General features: G+C 43.3%; 2 protein-coding genes across 2 annotated transcripts in view; one reads left to right on the plus strand and one right to left on the minus strand.

The window, feature by feature from the left end:
* Positions 1-9,320, minus strand: part of UCK1 (uridine-cytidine kinase 1) — a 10,886-nt gene extending 1,566 nt beyond the window's left edge. Inside the window, exons 1-7 of the mRNA XM_087704659.1 lie at positions 9,180-9,320; positions 7,989-8,148; positions 6,889-6,985; positions 4,517-4,659; positions 2,447-2,541; positions 1,151-1,199; positions 1-415 (exon numbers count right to left, since the gene is read on the minus strand). The exon at positions 1-415 is cut by the window's left edge and continues 1,566 nt beyond it. Of these exons, the coding sequence (XP_087560785.1) occupies positions 228-415; positions 1,151-1,199; positions 2,447-2,541; positions 4,517-4,659; positions 6,889-6,985; positions 7,989-8,148; positions 9,180-9,290 (843 nt within the window). The 5' untranslated portion in view covers positions 9,291-9,320 and the 3' untranslated portion in view covers positions 1-227. The remainder of the gene's footprint in view (positions 416-1,150; positions 1,200-2,446; positions 2,542-4,516; positions 4,660-6,888; positions 6,986-7,988; positions 8,149-9,179) is intronic.
* Positions 9,321-11,047: 1,727 nt separating this feature from the next.
* On the plus strand, positions 11,048-15,780 carry PRRT1B (proline rich transmembrane protein 1B). The gene is made up of 4 exons (XM_087704660.1): positions 11,048-11,208; positions 12,282-12,699; positions 13,564-13,704; positions 14,873-15,780. Exons 2-4 carry the CDS (start codon positions 12,334-12,336, stop codon positions 15,017-15,019), a joined length of 654 nt encoding a protein of 217 aa, XP_087560786.1. The 5' UTR covers positions 11,048-11,208; positions 12,282-12,333; the 3' UTR covers positions 15,020-15,780.
* The last annotated feature ends 940 nt before the right edge of the window (positions 15,781-16,720 follow it).

The raw sequence follows: 16,720 nt of genomic DNA on the forward strand, positions 1-16,720 counted from the left end.
GAAGGAAAAGAGGGAGGAATGGAGGAAAGGCCCACCCACATGGTATATTCTGGGATTTCGGCACAAATCAGGGCTTGCTCAGGTACTGTTTGGGGGGGGAAGAAAAGCGAACGCCCCGCCCCCTTCGAAATAAAGGCGGGCCTTCTTAAAGGCAAACACCTCCCCTCCGAATGTTTCCAAAGTCCAGCTGGGCCAGAAGCAGGGTCCAAGGCCCCCCCCCCAAGGAGTCAGTGGGGGCGGCTGCTGGATTCCAGGTGTGACCGTTTCCCAGCCGTCAGGAGGGGGAGGCTGTCGGCTTGCTCGGGGAAGGGCCTCTTGGACGAACGGCCGTGTCCGTTCATGGCACCCCTGTTCCACTTGCAGAGGTCCCCGCTGAGAATGTCCTGGATGTGTTGCACGATCAGGTTGATGGCCACTGCCAAGGGAGAGGGGGAGATGGAGAGTTGAGCCAGGGAGCCTAGATGGGAGCCTTGGGACGGAAGAGCCCCTGCTGCTAGCCAAGCCCTACCCTAATTCTGGAGATAAAAGGCAAGGGGCGGAGAAGAAAAGATGTGGCAGAGGAGAGGAGAGCAGTGGAAATCTATGGGCCGGTCCTTGGGACGGAAGAGCCACTGCTGCTAGCAAAGCCCCACCCTAGCTCTGGCGATAAAAGGCAGGGGGCAGAAATGAATAGATGTGGCAGAGGAGAGGAGAGCAGTGGAAACCTATGGGCCGGTCCTTGGGACGGAAGAGCCACTGCTGCTACTGAAGAGATGTGGCAGACTAAAGGACAGACTTGTTATCCTGCGCCGCGAGAGAAACCTTTTGCCGGGGCTGCCGGCGCTCCTAATAAATCAATCTTTGAGTTCACTTAAGAGGGTTTGTTGTGTTTGCGGAGCTGGGATAGAACACAAAGCCCCAACTCAGAGAGAGCACCAAGGACACACACACCTTCTCACTCTGTTAAACTATCTGATTTTTAGCAACCTGCAAATTTGGGAAGCCTGTTTATTGTCCATCCACCAACGGGAAATGACAAAACATCCTAATTTAACAGATGTTGAGATGCTTGCAAAATTTCTCCCGGCTTCTCAAACCAGAGCTGAACTTTTATCTTGGCAAATAGGAATGTCACTCAGTGGGATTTAGAGAACGTTTGCATATTTCTTACCCATATTATCCACGCCTCGAGGAATAATGACGTCGGCGTATTTCTTCGTCTGCAAGTAAGAAGGAAAAGCACAATTCTCAAAAGAAAAACCACAATCCATTCAGAAGCGATCTTAGGAAACAAAATTCTTCTAAAAGGGGAACTCTCAATAAAATAATATAAAATGTTTTATAGGCGGCATTTACGACCCGCTGGGTTAGCCAAAATGCTTAAAAAATATGTCTAGCAAAACATTGGAAATGTAACCAGAAAACAGGCACCTATTCTCACATGTGGTAGACAGGTGTAAAAGCAAAAAATAAAATTAGGCAAAAATATATAGATGGCTAGAAAAGATAATCGGGAAACATGTAGATTTTAAACCTGAACTGTTTTAATTAGGCCTAAATTAACACCAGAGAAATCTGGTAAGAAAAATATATATTTAGTATTACATGTCCTAACAGCAGCAAGGATTATATTCACGCAATATTGGAAAAAATAAAGAAACCCCGTGGGACGAAGAGATAATCAGGAAGATACTAGACTGCACAGAAATGACAGACTTAAAATTCAAAATTAAACAGAAAGAAGACACAGAATATTATCAAACATGGAACTTATTTTGTCGGTGGTTGAAAAAAAAAAAGGGGGGTGAAGATTAAGAATGTAATCTGTGTTGTCAAATAAATTAACTATCCAGACAACAGGATGCTTAATAAGCACTAACAAAAGTAAACAACAGAACATTTATAAAATTTATAAAATAAATAAAAGTAACAGGTGCTCTCAATTAGCTTTCAACTTGTACCAGCGTTCTGGTTTATGCGACCTCCTGACAATGGGAAAGCGAGATTCACTTTGCAACCGTGCGACTCATTTAAGAACGGCAGTGAATCCCCTAACAAATGTGGCGAGAAAAAGTCTTAAAATTGGGGCAGGGGGGAACCCACTTAACAAATGCCTCGCTTAACAACCTAACTGCCGGGCTCAATTGTGGTCGTAACATGAGGACTACCTGCGCATACTGATTGCCCAGCATCCCAAATTTGATCGCGTGACGGTGGGGAAATGCTGCAATGCACATAAGGATTGGTTGCAAGCCCATTTTTTTCAGTCCTTTCGTTAACTCTCAATATACGATAAATGAAGGATTGTAACTCGAGTTCTACCTGTATGTAGATTTTCCCTGTTTAGCATCTGTAAACGGGACGGGCCATTTGGTTGTTAAGGGAAGCGTCACTAAGTGAAACCGTGAATCCCTCCAATGACTTATCTCGAGCACCTGGGTAAAGGAGAAGGGAGAGTTTTTCCTACCGGCAAACAGAACTCTTCAAAGGCGGGCTTGACAAACGTCGTATATTGAGTCAGAATCTGTTCCAGATCCCTTCCTCGTTTCATATCTCGAAGGACTTCCGTAGAAGGGGGTTGGGGGGGAAGGAAAACCAGTTAAAAACAGGATTGTCTCTTGAGATTTTCTAAACAGAGCATTGTAGTATATGGAACAGGTGGTATAATTGGCTCGAAAAGAGATGTAAAATTAATGCAGAAGGATTGCATGGAAAATATAACAAAAGGATATATTCAGAAACCAATAGAGATGCAAAGGTTGTATATATGTTGTGTATGTTACAAAAATAATAATAATGAGACAAGGAGAGGTATATGTCACAAACAATAGGCCTTAGAATGGAAAATTAGAAATTAGAAAAGAGAATACCGATAACGGAAAGCTGTAGCAGTGTAACTGTGATTTTAATGTTTAAAAATGCTGAATAAAAATGAATTAAAAGGAAAAAATATATATTTGTAAGCATTGAAGAGAAAGCAGCTTCTTAAAGATATTAAGGGTGCTCCATAAAACCCATTTGCCTAGAATCTGTTCTTCTGAATAACAGAATAACAGAGTGGGAAGGTACCTTCGAGGTCTTCTAGTCCAACCCCCTGCTCAAGCAAGAGACCCTATATCATTTCAGACAAATGACTGTGCAGGCTCTTCTTAAAAAAAACCAATGGTAGAGCACACATGAGTAGAGTAGAGTAGAGTAGAGTAGAGTAGAGTAGAGTAGAGTAGAGTAGAGTAGAGTAGAGTAGAGTAGAGTAGAATTCAGAATTAGAATGAATAGAATAGAGCACAGTAAGTAGGGTACTGTAGGTAGAGTACAGTAGGGTAGAGTAGAATAAAGTAGAATAGAATAGAATAGAATAAATAGAATAGAATAGAATTCAGAATTAGAATGAATAGAATAAGGAGTACAGTAGGGTAGGGTAGAGTAGAATAAAATAGAATAGAATAAATAGAATAAAATTCAGAATTAGAATGAATAGAATAGAATAGAATAAGAATAGAATAGAATAAGGAGTACAGTAGGGTAGAGTAGAATAAAATAGAATAGAATAGAATAAGGAGTACAGTAGGGTAGGGTAGAGTAGAATAAAATAGAATAGAATAAATAGAATAAAATTCAGAATTAGAATGAATAGAATAGAATAGAATAAGAATAGAATAGAATAAGGAGTACAGTAGGGTAGAGTAGAATAAAATAGAATAGAATAGAATAAGGAGTACAGTAGGGTAGGGTAGAGTAGAATAAAATAGAATAGAATAAATAGAATAAAATTCAGAATTAGAATGAATAGAATAGAATAAGAATAGAGTAAGGAGTAGAGTAGAATAGAATAAAATTCAGAATTAGAATGAATAGAATAGAATAGAATAAGGAGTACATTAGGGTAGGGTAGAGTAGGGTAGGGTAGGGTACAATAGAATAAAATAAAGTAGAATAAAATAGAATAGAATAAATAGAATAGAATTCAGAATTAGAATGAATAGAATAGAATAAGGAGTACAGTAGGGTAGAGTAGAATAAAACAGAATAGAATAAATAGAATAGAATTCATGATTAGAATGAATAGAATAGAATAAGAATAGACTAAGGAGTAGAGTAGAGTAGAGTAGAGTAGAGTAGAGTAGAGTAGAGTAGAGTAGAGTAGAGTAGAGTAGAGTAGAGTAGAGTAGAATAGAATAGAATAGGAGAAAAAAGTTGGAAGGCACCTTGGAGGTCTTCTAGTCCAACCCCCTGCTTAGGCAGGAAACCCTACACTACTTCAGACAAAAAGATTATCCAACCTCTTCTTAAAAACCTCCAGTGATGGAAGTGAGTGGAACTGCTTGTCACCAGAAGTCATGGGTGTTTCATCACCGGACATATTTAAGAAGAGATCGGACAGCCATTTTGTCTGGAATGGTATATCTTGTCTCCTGCTTGAGCAAGGGGTTGGACTAGAAGACCTCCAAGGTCCCTTCCAGCTCTATTCCGAATCTAAATCCTTTCTCTTTTAAAGCATTTGATGGGGGGGCGGGAGGAAACAACCCCAACTTCTCACCTCTCCGAGACAACCTGACGTCGGAATCGGTATCGACAAACAATCGGAGATGAAACATATCTCGGATATGTTGACTGTAGAAGACCAAGATTCCTTCAAACAGCAGGACGTCAGCAGGATAAACCATCGTTGTCTCGGGCAATCTGTGCCAACGGAATCATTCAAGAATAATTGTCCAATGATAGCATGGGCGAAAACTTTTGGCTGTACGACAGAATTGGATAAATGGCAGAAATTGTGGGAGAGGAACTACAAGCTAACAATGCCAACGGCATATAAAGAGAATTTGTATTAGATGTTTTACAGGGGGCATCTACCGCCGGAGAGTTTGGCAGAGATGTTTAAAGGCCACTCGGCTAAATGTTGGAAGTGCCCCCAAACACCTGGATCTTGTTATCATATGCGGTGGACATGCGGAGAGGCAATTTTATAAGATATGGGATTTATTTTATCAGTGGTTAGATAAAAACAACAACATGAAAGATGTTAAGAGAATGTTATAAATACAAGGATAATGGAATGATACAGAATATAACATAAAGATATATTATTATTATTGGATAGATTTAAGACAATGCAATGAATTCTTATAATATAAATGAATCCAATATCTAGAACAGTGTTTCTCAACCTTGGCCACTTGAAGATGTCCGGACTTCAACTTCCAGAATTCCCCAGCCAGCGAATTCTGGGAGTTGAAGTCTGGACATCTTCAAGTGGCCAAGGTTGAGAAACACTGATCTAGAACATCTTGTTTAAAATGAAGGAATAATAGTGATAGTCAAATCAATGTGGCATAATGATAATAACGTATACAAATATATTCAACTTGATAATATGTGGTTTCATATAAATTGTAAGTGACTATGGAAAGAAAGGATGCGCAAAAACCTTGTAACAATTGACACACGGTGTGTAATTGAAGATGGCTTTATGTTTTATTTGTCTATGTCTGTCTAAAAATAAAAACTTTCTTTAAAAAAAAATTAACAAGGTCAACTGCATGTAAAGAGAATTGTATAAGATGTTTTACAGGTGGCATCCACCACTGGCGAGGTTGGCAAAATGTTTAAAGACTACTCAGCTAAATGTTGGAAGTGCCACCAAATACCTGCATCTTATTATCACATGTGGTGGATATGTGGAGAAGCAAAATAGTATTGGACAAAAATTAAGACATGGTTGGCAGAGATGATACAACAACGTTTTGAGCTGAAACCAGAAACATTTCTGCTAGGAATTTTACCTGAAATTTATAATAAAGAGAATGTATATTTAATCATTTGTGTATTAACCACAGCTAGAATTGTTTTTGCACAACATTGGAAAAGTGTAGAGATTCCTATCGATGAGAAGGTGCTTAGGAAAATATTAGAATGTGCAGAAATGAACAGATTAACATTAGCAATTAAGGAGAAAGAGCAAATGGAATATTATATGATATGGGAAGTATTTTACCAATAGTTGGAGAGGAAAAAAAAGGAGTTTGGAAATGAAGAAAGCTAAAAAAATAAGTAGATAATACACTTATTTATATCTGAGATATAAATAAGATAAAAACTGTTAGTAGGTGTATGATGAGAATAATGATGCTTAATGTTGATATGATATTATTACTAGAAGATATTAAGAAGAAAAATGGAGTTTTATAACGTATATAATGTTTATTTTTGTAACTAAAAAATAATAAAACTCTTTTTAAAAAAAGAATAATTGTCCAACTCGCACAGCAAAATATAAATGCATACTAGCAGACACAGCTATCCAAATGGGAGTTTGGTTTGCGTAGGTAAGAACGCAGCTAGTTCTCGACTTACGACCTACCCATGAGCCCAAATGTTCGGTTACTAAGTGTTAAGACATTCATTCAGTGAGCTTTACCCCACGTTACGACCTCTGAGGTCACCACTGTTAAGGGAATCGCTGCAATTGTTAAAAGTTAGGAACACATGCAGCCATTCCCTTAACAACGGCGGCAAGCCAAGTCGTAAAATGGGGCAAAAGTCACGTCACTGTCTTGCTTAACGACAGACATTTTGGGCTCCGTTGTGGACATAAATTGAAGGCAGACTGGGCGAGTTTTAAATGTACCAAATAAAAAAGCTATTCACTATTTTATAACGCAGGTAGTCCTCGAGATATGACTGCAAAAATGAAGATAGGAATTTTGTGACGTGGTCATTAAGTGAGTAATGTGACCAGATCTGATCTTATGACCATTTTTAAAAAAAAAAACCATGGTCACTAAGTAAATCGGGTGGCCATTAAGCGAAAGACAACGAAACGGCCAAACAAAAAAAAAAAAGGAATTATAAGGGGGAAAAGATGTGGTCACCACCCTTGCCTGCCAGGCCCAGGAAATGGACACTGACCTGGAATGGGTCACAAAATCGTACGTTGGGACCTCCACCGTTTGACCATCAATGATATTCTTCAACGTTGTTTCCATCAAATCATTGTCGAAAGCATCTGCAGGGAAGAGGAGAAGCAGGAAGCAGCTGTCAGTACCTCTCCATTAGGTAATTAGGAAAGAAGACCACGAGACTCCGTGGGTAGAAATCAAGTGTACTTTTACTAATTATAAATGATTAAAGGCATAGCGAAGCGAAGTCTGATTATTTAGGCACGAAAGCGATTGATATATAGAATAACCCATTCCCCACCCCTTGGCATCACAGCTATAGTCCAATCATAATTCTCCCAAGTGTCAGGTGTGAGATAACTTCAAAAGGCATCACGAAGATGGAATGTCGGTGCCGTTAGTCCTGGCGGGAATCTCCTACGCATGCGTAGTCAGACAGGCAGCTGAACTCCAGAACCTTCCTCCAGCACAATGAGTAACCCCTCCCAAATACCATGCCCTCCCTCCCCGTTTCATGGCAGCCGAAGCAACAGCAAAGCAGAGGCTGACAGCAGCTGAGATACGACAATCTCGGTTGAGTTCCAGGAAAACCCAGATGAGGACAGAATGAAGACCCCCATGAAGGGTTGCTATTGCTTTGTAAGGCCTCGGTAAGACCACGCTTAATGACTGAAGATGTTACCTAGCTGGGTCAAGAAATGTTTGGATACCCACTCCCTTCTAGCACTGAAGATGTTACCTAGCTGGTTCAAGAAATGTCTGGAAGAAGACCACCCAGCTCAGAGAGCACCAAGGATACCACAGTCCTCCTCCTCCTCCTCCTGTCCTTCTGCCTCTCCTCTTCCTCCCCTTGATACCCCACTCCCTTCCAGCACTGAAGATGTTACCTAGTTGGGTCAAGAAATGTCTGGAAGAAGACAACCCAGTTCAGAGAGCACTAAGAAGGCCATATTTCCAACTCAAAGATGGAAGTGCTCCAAATTTGATGGCATTGGGAGTGTTTTGCTGCAACCAGGCCCCCCACCCACCCCCGGCCTTCATAGTCCTAGTTTGGGGGTCCTTCCTCCCACCTCCCCTTCCAAAGTCAACCAAGGTGGTCCCATAGATTACCTGGATGGTCAAAGTTATATTGTCCCTTTAAGGCGTGGGCTTTCTGTTCTGGAGTGAGGACTTTGTAGAATCGATCTTGGCTGAGGATGACGACCTTCCTTTGATGATGGTCCACCTCGTTTTGACCCAGAAGTTCCATGATCTTCTCACAGACGGTTGACTTTGGAGAGAGGGAGGGGGGGATGGACCGACAGACAGATCAAGAAGGAAAGTTAGTGAAGCCAAAGGTACAGATCATCTTTGACTTACGAGCAGAATTGGGACCAGGATTTCCGATGCTAAGCCAGGCGGTCGTTAAAGTGAGCCATGTCCTATTTTATGACCTCCTTCCCCCTCCCTCTTTATTTCCTCCCTTCCTTCCTCACACCCTCTTTCTTATCTCCTTCCCCCCTCCCTCCCTCTTTCTTATCTCCTTCCTTCCACCCTCCCTCCTCCTTCACTCACTCACTCACTTTCTTATCTCCTTCCTTCCTTCTTCACTCACTCTCTCTTATTTCCTTCCTCCCTCCCTCTTTATCTCCTTCCTCCTTCCCTCTTTCTTAACTCCTTCCTTCCGTCTTCCTTCGCTCACTCACTCTTTCTTATTTCCTCCCTCCCTCTTTCTTATCTCCTTCCTTCTTTTTCCTAATTCCAGGAGATTCTCCCCCCCCCCAGAAAAAAAAGAAAGAAAAACACCTGATTTTTTATTTTTATTTTTTAAAACTCTTCCTTTGGGTTTGCACTGTTGCAAGCAGCGGAGGAAGCTGCAAAATTGGGGGGGGGGGGTGTCTTCCTTTATGCATTATTTTTTTGCGGGGTGTGAGCTTGGCTCCCCAGCTCTTTTGCTGAAACCCCCCCATACACACCCCTCCCATCAGGGGCAATGCATAGCACCACCACCCTGATTCTTGCTGGCTTGTTGTTGTTGTTGTTATTGTTATTATTATTATTATTTACTTTATTCACTAAACAGGAAAGTCAGTCAACTGAACATTAAAAATGCATCAGAAATACCATTGGCTGGTGCTTATTATCATTATCATTATTTCTTTATTATTATTATTATTTACTTTATTGACTAAACATGAAACTCAACCAACTGAACATTCAAAAATGCATCACAAATACCATTGGCTGGTGCTTATTATTATTACCATTATTATTATATTGCAACCGTTTTTTGTTTTTTTTGTGTTTTTTTTGCAGCTTTACCTTGCCGCTGGCGGTGCCCCCGCTCACCCCGATCAGGAAGGGCCGCGGGTGAGGCCGCTCCGCTTCCCCGGCCGGGCTGCAGCTTGAAGCGTGGCCGCCCGCGGTGGCCATGAGCCCGGCTGTGCTGAAAAAGCCCAGCGCATCCGACCTCGAAGAGAGAGGGGGGTGGAAAAACTACGCCTCCCAGCAGGCCCCGCGCGAGACACGAATCCCGCGCTGGCGCGGCTGGAGCGCAGGGCTTGCTGGGAAGCGGAGTCCTCCCGAACGAAAGCCGCCCTCCCAGCGCACTCACGACCGGCTGTCATTGGGTGGAAGAGGCGGGGCTTGGCAAGAAAAGGGGTGGAGCTTCAGCATCACATGTTGCTATGATCTTAATCCCTAATGTTGCTACATATTATCCCCCTTGACTAGATAGATAGATAGATAGATAGATAGATAGATAGATAGATAGATAGATAGATAGATAGATAGATAGATAGATAGATAGATAGATAGATAATAGATAGACAGACAGACAGACAGACAGGCTGATGGATGATAGATAAGTATAGGTAGGTAGGTAGGTAGGTAGGTAGGTAGGTAGGTAGGTAGGTAGGTAGGTAGGTAGGTAGGTAGGTAGGTAGGTAGGTAGGTAGGTAGGTAGGTAGGTAGGTAGGTAGGTAGATAGATAGATAGATAGATAGATAGATAGATAGATAGATAGATAGATAGATAGATAGATAGATAGATAGATAGATAGATAGATAGATAGATAGATAGATATAAACCCAGTAAACAGTGGTGCCTATGTCTGGATATAAAGCATGTGTATTTCGATGTCATTTTTTATTTAAAATTTGAAAATACAGATTTAAATTGATGGTATGTGCAGCTATTTCAAGCCAACTATTTATCAATAGTTCTCTCTCTCCCCCTCCCTCCCTGCCTATCATCTACTACTTTGTCTGTCTGTCTATCTCCCTCCCCCACTCTATTGTCTGTCTGTCTGTCTATCGTCCGTCCATCTCTCTCTTTCATCTTGTCTATCTTGTCTGTATCTTGTATATCTATCTATAAATCAATCTATCTATCAATCTATTGTTGACTGTCTGTCTATAACTGTCTATCATCTGTCTGTCTGTCTGTCTGTCTCTCTCTATTTATCTATTGTTGTCTGTCTGACTATTTATCTATCGATCGATCGATCGATCTTTCAGTGGAATAGAACAGAAGAGACAGAATAGTAGAATAGAATATGAATATAGAATATAGAATATAGAAGGCTAGAGTAGAGTAGAATAGAATGGAATGGGAATAGGAATCTAGAACAGAACAGAATAGTAGAATAGTAGAATAGAATAGGAATATATAATATAGAACATAGAACAGAACAGTATAGAATAGAATAGGAATAGAGAATATAGAACGGAACGGAATGGAACAAACAACAGAGTTGGAAGGAGACCTTGGAGGTGCAGCTAAACTTGTCCAAAATTTGGGGCAGAAGCAAATCCCACATATTGGAGAGTGGGGGGGGGGGAGGGCTACTCATTGGCAACCTATCTTGGGGGAGTTGTGAGTTCCTCAAACTTTATGGACAGATCAAAGGTCTCGGCAATCCAACCCCCAAATAAATCCAGATTATTCAACTGGAGGAGAGTCAAGTTGCCCTTTGCCCTGACCCGTCTCCTTCTGGGCGGGGAGATGGTTGCCAAGCCAAGCCAGGATCCTGGCACAGCTTCGCACTGCACACAAAAACACACAAATACACACACACACACACGCACACACACACACACAGAGTGGCCTTCGACCTCCTTGGCTTTTGGTACACGCAACCGTCCCTCTGCAAACAAACAGTCAATGATTAATACGGCCCTGGAAACGAATCTCAGCGCATGGGATGAGTCGGATGTGTGCCCAGAGGTGCCATTGTTATTCCGGGCCGGGGTGAGGAAGATGGCACGGGGCAGGCAGAGGGAGGAAAGCCCCCCTACCTGGCTGAGGTGCCCGGGGCTTTGAAGAAGGACGGAGGCTGTGGAGAATACAGGTACCTGCCCCAAATTCCTTTCCATAGCTATAAACTCTGGGGAGTGTAGTTGTGGCTCCCCTCTTTCCTAAGACGAACGGTGCAAAAAACCCTAAAGGAACCTCGACAACCGAGCCTCCAGGGATTGAGGCAGTCTATCTGTGATGAAGCCAGGGGCTCCTCGCATCAATTCCCCGCCCCTGCCCCTTGAAGTGCAACCACAATTCAAGCCCCTTTCCTTTCTTTTCTTCCCTCCCCTTCTTTTTTCTTTATTTCCTTCCTTCTCTTTCCTTCCCTTTCCTCCCTTCCTTCTTCCCTTTTTTTCCTTTCTGTCTTTCCTCCCTCCCTTCCTTCCCTTCCCTTTCCTCACTCTCTTCCTTCCTCATTTTCTTGTCCTTTCCTTTCTTTCCTTTCCCCCTCCTCCCTTTTTCTTCCTTCCTTCCTCCCTTTCCTTTATCTTTTTTTCCTCCCCTTCTCCTTTTCTTTCTTTCTTTCCTTCCTTTTTTCTTCCCTTTCCTCCTTTCCTTCTTCCCTTTTTTCCTTTCTGTCTTTCTTCCCTCCTTTCCTTCCCATTCCTCACTCCCTTCCTTCCTCCTTTTCTTCTGTCCTTTCCTTTCTTTTCTTTACCCCTCCTCCCTTTTCCCTCCTTCCTTCCTTTCCTTTTTCTTTTTTCCTCCCCTTCTCCTTTTCTTTCTTTCCTTCCTTCTCTTTCCTCCCTTCCTTCTTCCCTTTTTTCCTTTCTGTCATTCCTCCTTTCCTTCCCATTCCTCATTCCCTTCCTTCGTCCTTTTCTTGTCCTTTCCTTTTTTCCTTCCCCTCTTTTCCTTCCTTCCTCCCTTTCCTTTCTTTTTCTTCTTTCCTCCCTTTCTCCCTTTTTTTCTTTTTTCCCTTCCCTTCCCTCCCTCTTCCCTTTCCTCCCTCCCTCCCTCCTTTTCTTTTGCCCTTTCCTTTTCCCCCTCCTCCCTTTTCCTTCCTTCCTTCATGTTCACATCTTCTTCCCCTTTGAGAACTTTGCAAATGATCCAACTTGCTAAGAAAGGGAAAGCAGAGGCTATTTGATGACCAACATTATGGGGATTGTTGCTTCCTTATAGGACCGGTGGAAACTTCTCTCCATTCAAGCCACCAAGTTTGGAGGACATCAACATGCCTGGAGAAGAACTCAATCCGGGCCCATCTCCAGATCAGCCAAGGGAAGCTGAAAGAGGAGGAGAGGCCCAACCTTCTCCAGGAGATGCAGCACCTACCAACGTCACAGGAGAGCAGAAGACCCCATCCAAGCCTGATCACCAAGGAGGAGCAGATCATCTCCAGAACATGGGGACTATCAATCCAGGCTTCGTAGAAGAACCTCCGCCTTATGCTCCACCAGATCCGAAAGACATTCACTTGTACCCACCGTTCCAAAGTGATCTCCCACCACTGAGTTACATCTTTTACCAGCCAACGGCGTCATCCCAGGCCCCAAGCCAACCTCCAAATGTGTTACCCAGCCCCTATCCGTTCACCATTGTGAGTTGTAAATAAGGGGAAATGCCATTTACAGATGAGAACATTTTGCAGGTCAGGATTGAAGGGTGGGCTTCTTGGTGTGTCCCTGCGCTCGGTTGCTTTCTTGCAAGACGTTTCATGACCTAACTAGATAACATCATCACTGCTAGTAGGGAGCGGACTTTGCAGAGGAGGAGGAAGGGGAAGGAGGAAGGAAGGAGAAAGAGAAGGAGGAGGAGGAGGAGGAGGAGGAGGAGGAGGAGGAGAAAGAGGAGGAGGAGGAGAGGAAGGAGAAAAATGGAGTAAGGAGGAGAAGGAGAAAGAGGGAGAAGGAGAAGGAGAAAGAGGAGGAGAAAGAGGAGGAGGAGAAAGGGGGGAAGGAGAAGGAAAAGAGGAAGGCGAAGGAGAAAGAGGAGACAGAGGGAGAGGAAGGAGGAGGAGAAAGCGGGAGGAGGACTGTGGGGCCTTTGGTGTTCACCAAACTTGGTTATTTTCCTGCAGATGTTTCATAACCCAGCTAGGTAACATCATCAGTGCTAGAAGGGAGTGAGGTTTGCAGACTGGAGGGGGAAATGGAAATGGAAGGAAGAGGAAGGAAGGAAGGAAGGAAGGAAGGAAGGAAGGAAGGAAGGAAGGAAGGAAGGAAGGAAGGATGGATGGATTTCAGATGCTCCCTGATGGGGAAGGTGGCAGGAAGCCAGAAATCCCTCCTGTTACCCATTTTGCCCTCCCTTAGTCCTTGGCAGGGTTGTTGTATGGAAAAGAGAGCGCTAGGCTAGGTTTTCCACCCTGAACCCCTGAGGAAAGCTGGGGTGCCTATCAAGCAAATAAAGAGTTGGGCGGGATTGTCAGTTCAAGACGGTTGAATTTTGGCTCTTCTTTCAGTACCAGAGTGCCTGGCACGGCGAGAGCCCCCCAGTTGGTCAGCAGAGGTTGCCACCCAAGGATTATATGGTGGAATCAATACTGGTGACGATTTTCTGCTGCTTGTTCACGGGACTGGTAGCCCTTGTCTATTCCCATGAGGTATGTCCTGCTGCTATGGCAAAGAAAATGCTGGGGGTTTTTTTTGGGGGGGGGGAGGCAACTTATGATCATTTTTCACATTTTGATCCCCATGGTCGGGTGATCAGAATTCAGATGTTGCCAACTGGCTCATATTTATGATGTTCGCAGCATCTTGGGGGGGGGGGGTCACGAGAGGTCCCCTTTTGCGTCCTTCTGACAAACCGACGGGGAAGACAGAGTCACTTCCCAAGCGTGGGACTAACTTAACAACTGCGGCGATTCATTCAACAAGGGTGGCAAGACTGGTCATAAAATGGGGGAAATGGATGGAGGAATGGATGGATGAGTGGGTGGGTGGGTAGATGGATGGATGGATGAGTGGATGGATGGATGGATGGATGAGAGGATCGGTAGTGGGTGGGTGGATGGATGAATGGATGGGTAGATAAATGGATGGTTGAGCGGATGGATGGATGGATGGCTGAATGAGTGGATGGGTAGGTGGGTCAGTGGATGGATGGTTGAGTTGATGGATGGACGGATGAGTGGATGGGTAGTTAGATGGATGGATGGTTGAGTGGATGGATGGATGGCTGAATGAGTGGATGGGTAAGTGGGTGGATGGATGAGTAGATGGGTAGATAGATTGGTGGATGGTTGAATGGATGTATAGATGAGTGGATTGGTAGGTGGGTAGGTGTATGGTTGAGTGGATGGATGAATCAGTGGATGGGTAGATAAATTGATAGTTGAGTGGATGGATGGATGAGTGAGTGGGTAGGTGGGTGGGTGGAGGCTGAGTGGATGGATGGTTGAGTGGATGGATGGATGGATGGATGAGAGGATCGGTAGATGGGTGGGTGGATGGATGGATGAGTGGATGGGTAGATAAATGGATGGTTGAGTGGATGGATGGGTAGGTGGGTGGATGGATGGTTGAGTGGATGGATGGTTGAGTGGATGAATGGATGGCTGAATGAGTGGATGGGTAGGTGTGTGGATGGATGGATGGTTTAGATGGATGGATGGATGCTTAGCAACAGACAATGTTGGGCTCAATTGTGGTCATAAGGTGAGGATTACCTGTCCTTGGCCTTGCTTCCAAGGAAAACGTTGAACAGTGGGTCCATATTTCTCCCCTAAAGTGGAAATTGTTCCAAGATTCTCCATTTTCTTTCTCATGTAGACCCGGGCCGCTCTGAACCGAGGTGACCTCATCCAAGCCACGATGGCTTCCCACAAAACTCGCTGGCTCGTCTTGTTCAGTCTCTTCTTGGGCCTCTTTGTGTCCATCAGTTGGATTATCTACGTGGTGGTAACCTTGTATCTATGAGCCAGAAGGTTGGGATGGACCTTCGGGTTTCCTATGAAGTTGTGGCATGGAGCCTTCACCCTTTTCAACCAGCTTGGGGACCAATTTCTCATGTTGCCACTTTCTTCTGTCTCTTCTCCAAAACCAACCACATCGACACCTTTAGCGAAGGAACGATTGTCCTAAAGAAAATGAAGAGACCCACCACCACCACCAAGCTGGAAAGAGGACTCCATAGTGCAAAGCACCGATATACCTTCTTTTAGAACTTACCGAGGCTAACTTAATTGTTATTTTGTCAGGGTAATGATGATTTAAAGCTGACCAGCCAATGTAAGGCTGTAGTTTAAGACGATGAAATGAGGATGAGTCAGCAGAGGTATTGCTGCTTTAAGAAGCAGAGGTATTGCCACTTTAAGAAACTTGTCTATATAAAGGAGGCCATGAGAGGGCATATGTCTCTCTCTCTCTCTCCTTGTGTATCTCTCTCCTTGTGTCCGGTATCCATTGCTAAGTTCTCTGTGTAAGGTTAAGAAGATTGTCAGATATTTACTTCTCTGAATATGTTGTATATAAACCACTGTTAAAATGCCAGATGCTCCTTGGAAAAACTTCAGGCTATCCTTGGGGCAGGTCAGGAGGGGAATCCTTGGTCCATGGGTTCTACAGGCATCGAGATCAAATCAGGAGCAATGCCCCTGTGAAGACATCAGGAGTTCCATATGGACTTTTATTGAGGATGCTGAATTAGGAACAATAAATGCTAGAAGGAATTTTGCCCATTCGTGCCCATTTTGTGCTCATTGACCTACAGGTGTAAATAGGGGTCAGCAGCTGATCTTCATTCCCTCCTTGCCTAGATAAAAGATTGGACAGATGGATGGATGGGCAGACAGATAGAGAGACACATAGATCAATGATAAATAGATATAGATAGATTAGGTAGGTAGATAGGAAGATAGATGGACAGACGAGATAGTTGATAGATAGAGAGGCACATAGATCAATAATAGATATAGATAGATAAGGTAGGTAGGTAGGAAGGTAGATGAACAGATGAGATGGATGGATGGATGGATGGATGGATGGATGGATGGATGGTAGACATCAATTATAAATATAGATTAGGTGGGTAGATGAACAGATGAGAGATAGGTAAACAGATTGATGGATGACAGACAGATCAATTATAGAGATAGATTAGGTAGAAAAGTAGGAAGATAGATGGATAGATGAGATGGATGGATGGATGGATGACAGACAGATCAATTATAGAGATAGATTAGGTAGGTAGGTAGGTAGGTAGGTAGGTAGGTAGGTAGGTAGGTAGGTAGGAAGGAAGATAGATGGATAGATGAGATAGATGGATGGATGACAGACAGATCAATTATACATAGAGATAGATTAGGTAGGCAGATAGGAAGATAGATGGATATATGGATGGATGGATGACAGACAGGTCAATTATAGAGATAGATTAGGTAGGAAGGTAGGAAGATAGATGGATAGATGGATGACAGATCAATTACAGAGATAGATTAGGTAGGTAGATAGGTAGGTAGGTAGGTAGGTAGGTAGGTAGGTAGGTAGGTAGGTAGGTAGGTAGGTAGGAAGATAGATGGATAGATGAGATAGATGGATGGATAGATGACAGACAGATCAATTATAGAGACAGATTAGGTAGGTAGGTAGGAAGATAGATGGATAGATGAGATAGATGGA

The sequence above is a fragment of the Thamnophis sirtalis genome, unplaced genomic scaffold, assembly GCF_051295495.1.
Source record: "Thamnophis sirtalis isolate CommonGarterSnake01/CBP01778 unplaced genomic scaffold, rThaSir2_p1.2 scaffold_2, whole genome shotgun sequence".
Classification (NCBI taxonomy): Eukaryota; Metazoa; Chordata; class Lepidosauria; order Squamata; family Natricidae; genus Thamnophis; species Thamnophis sirtalis.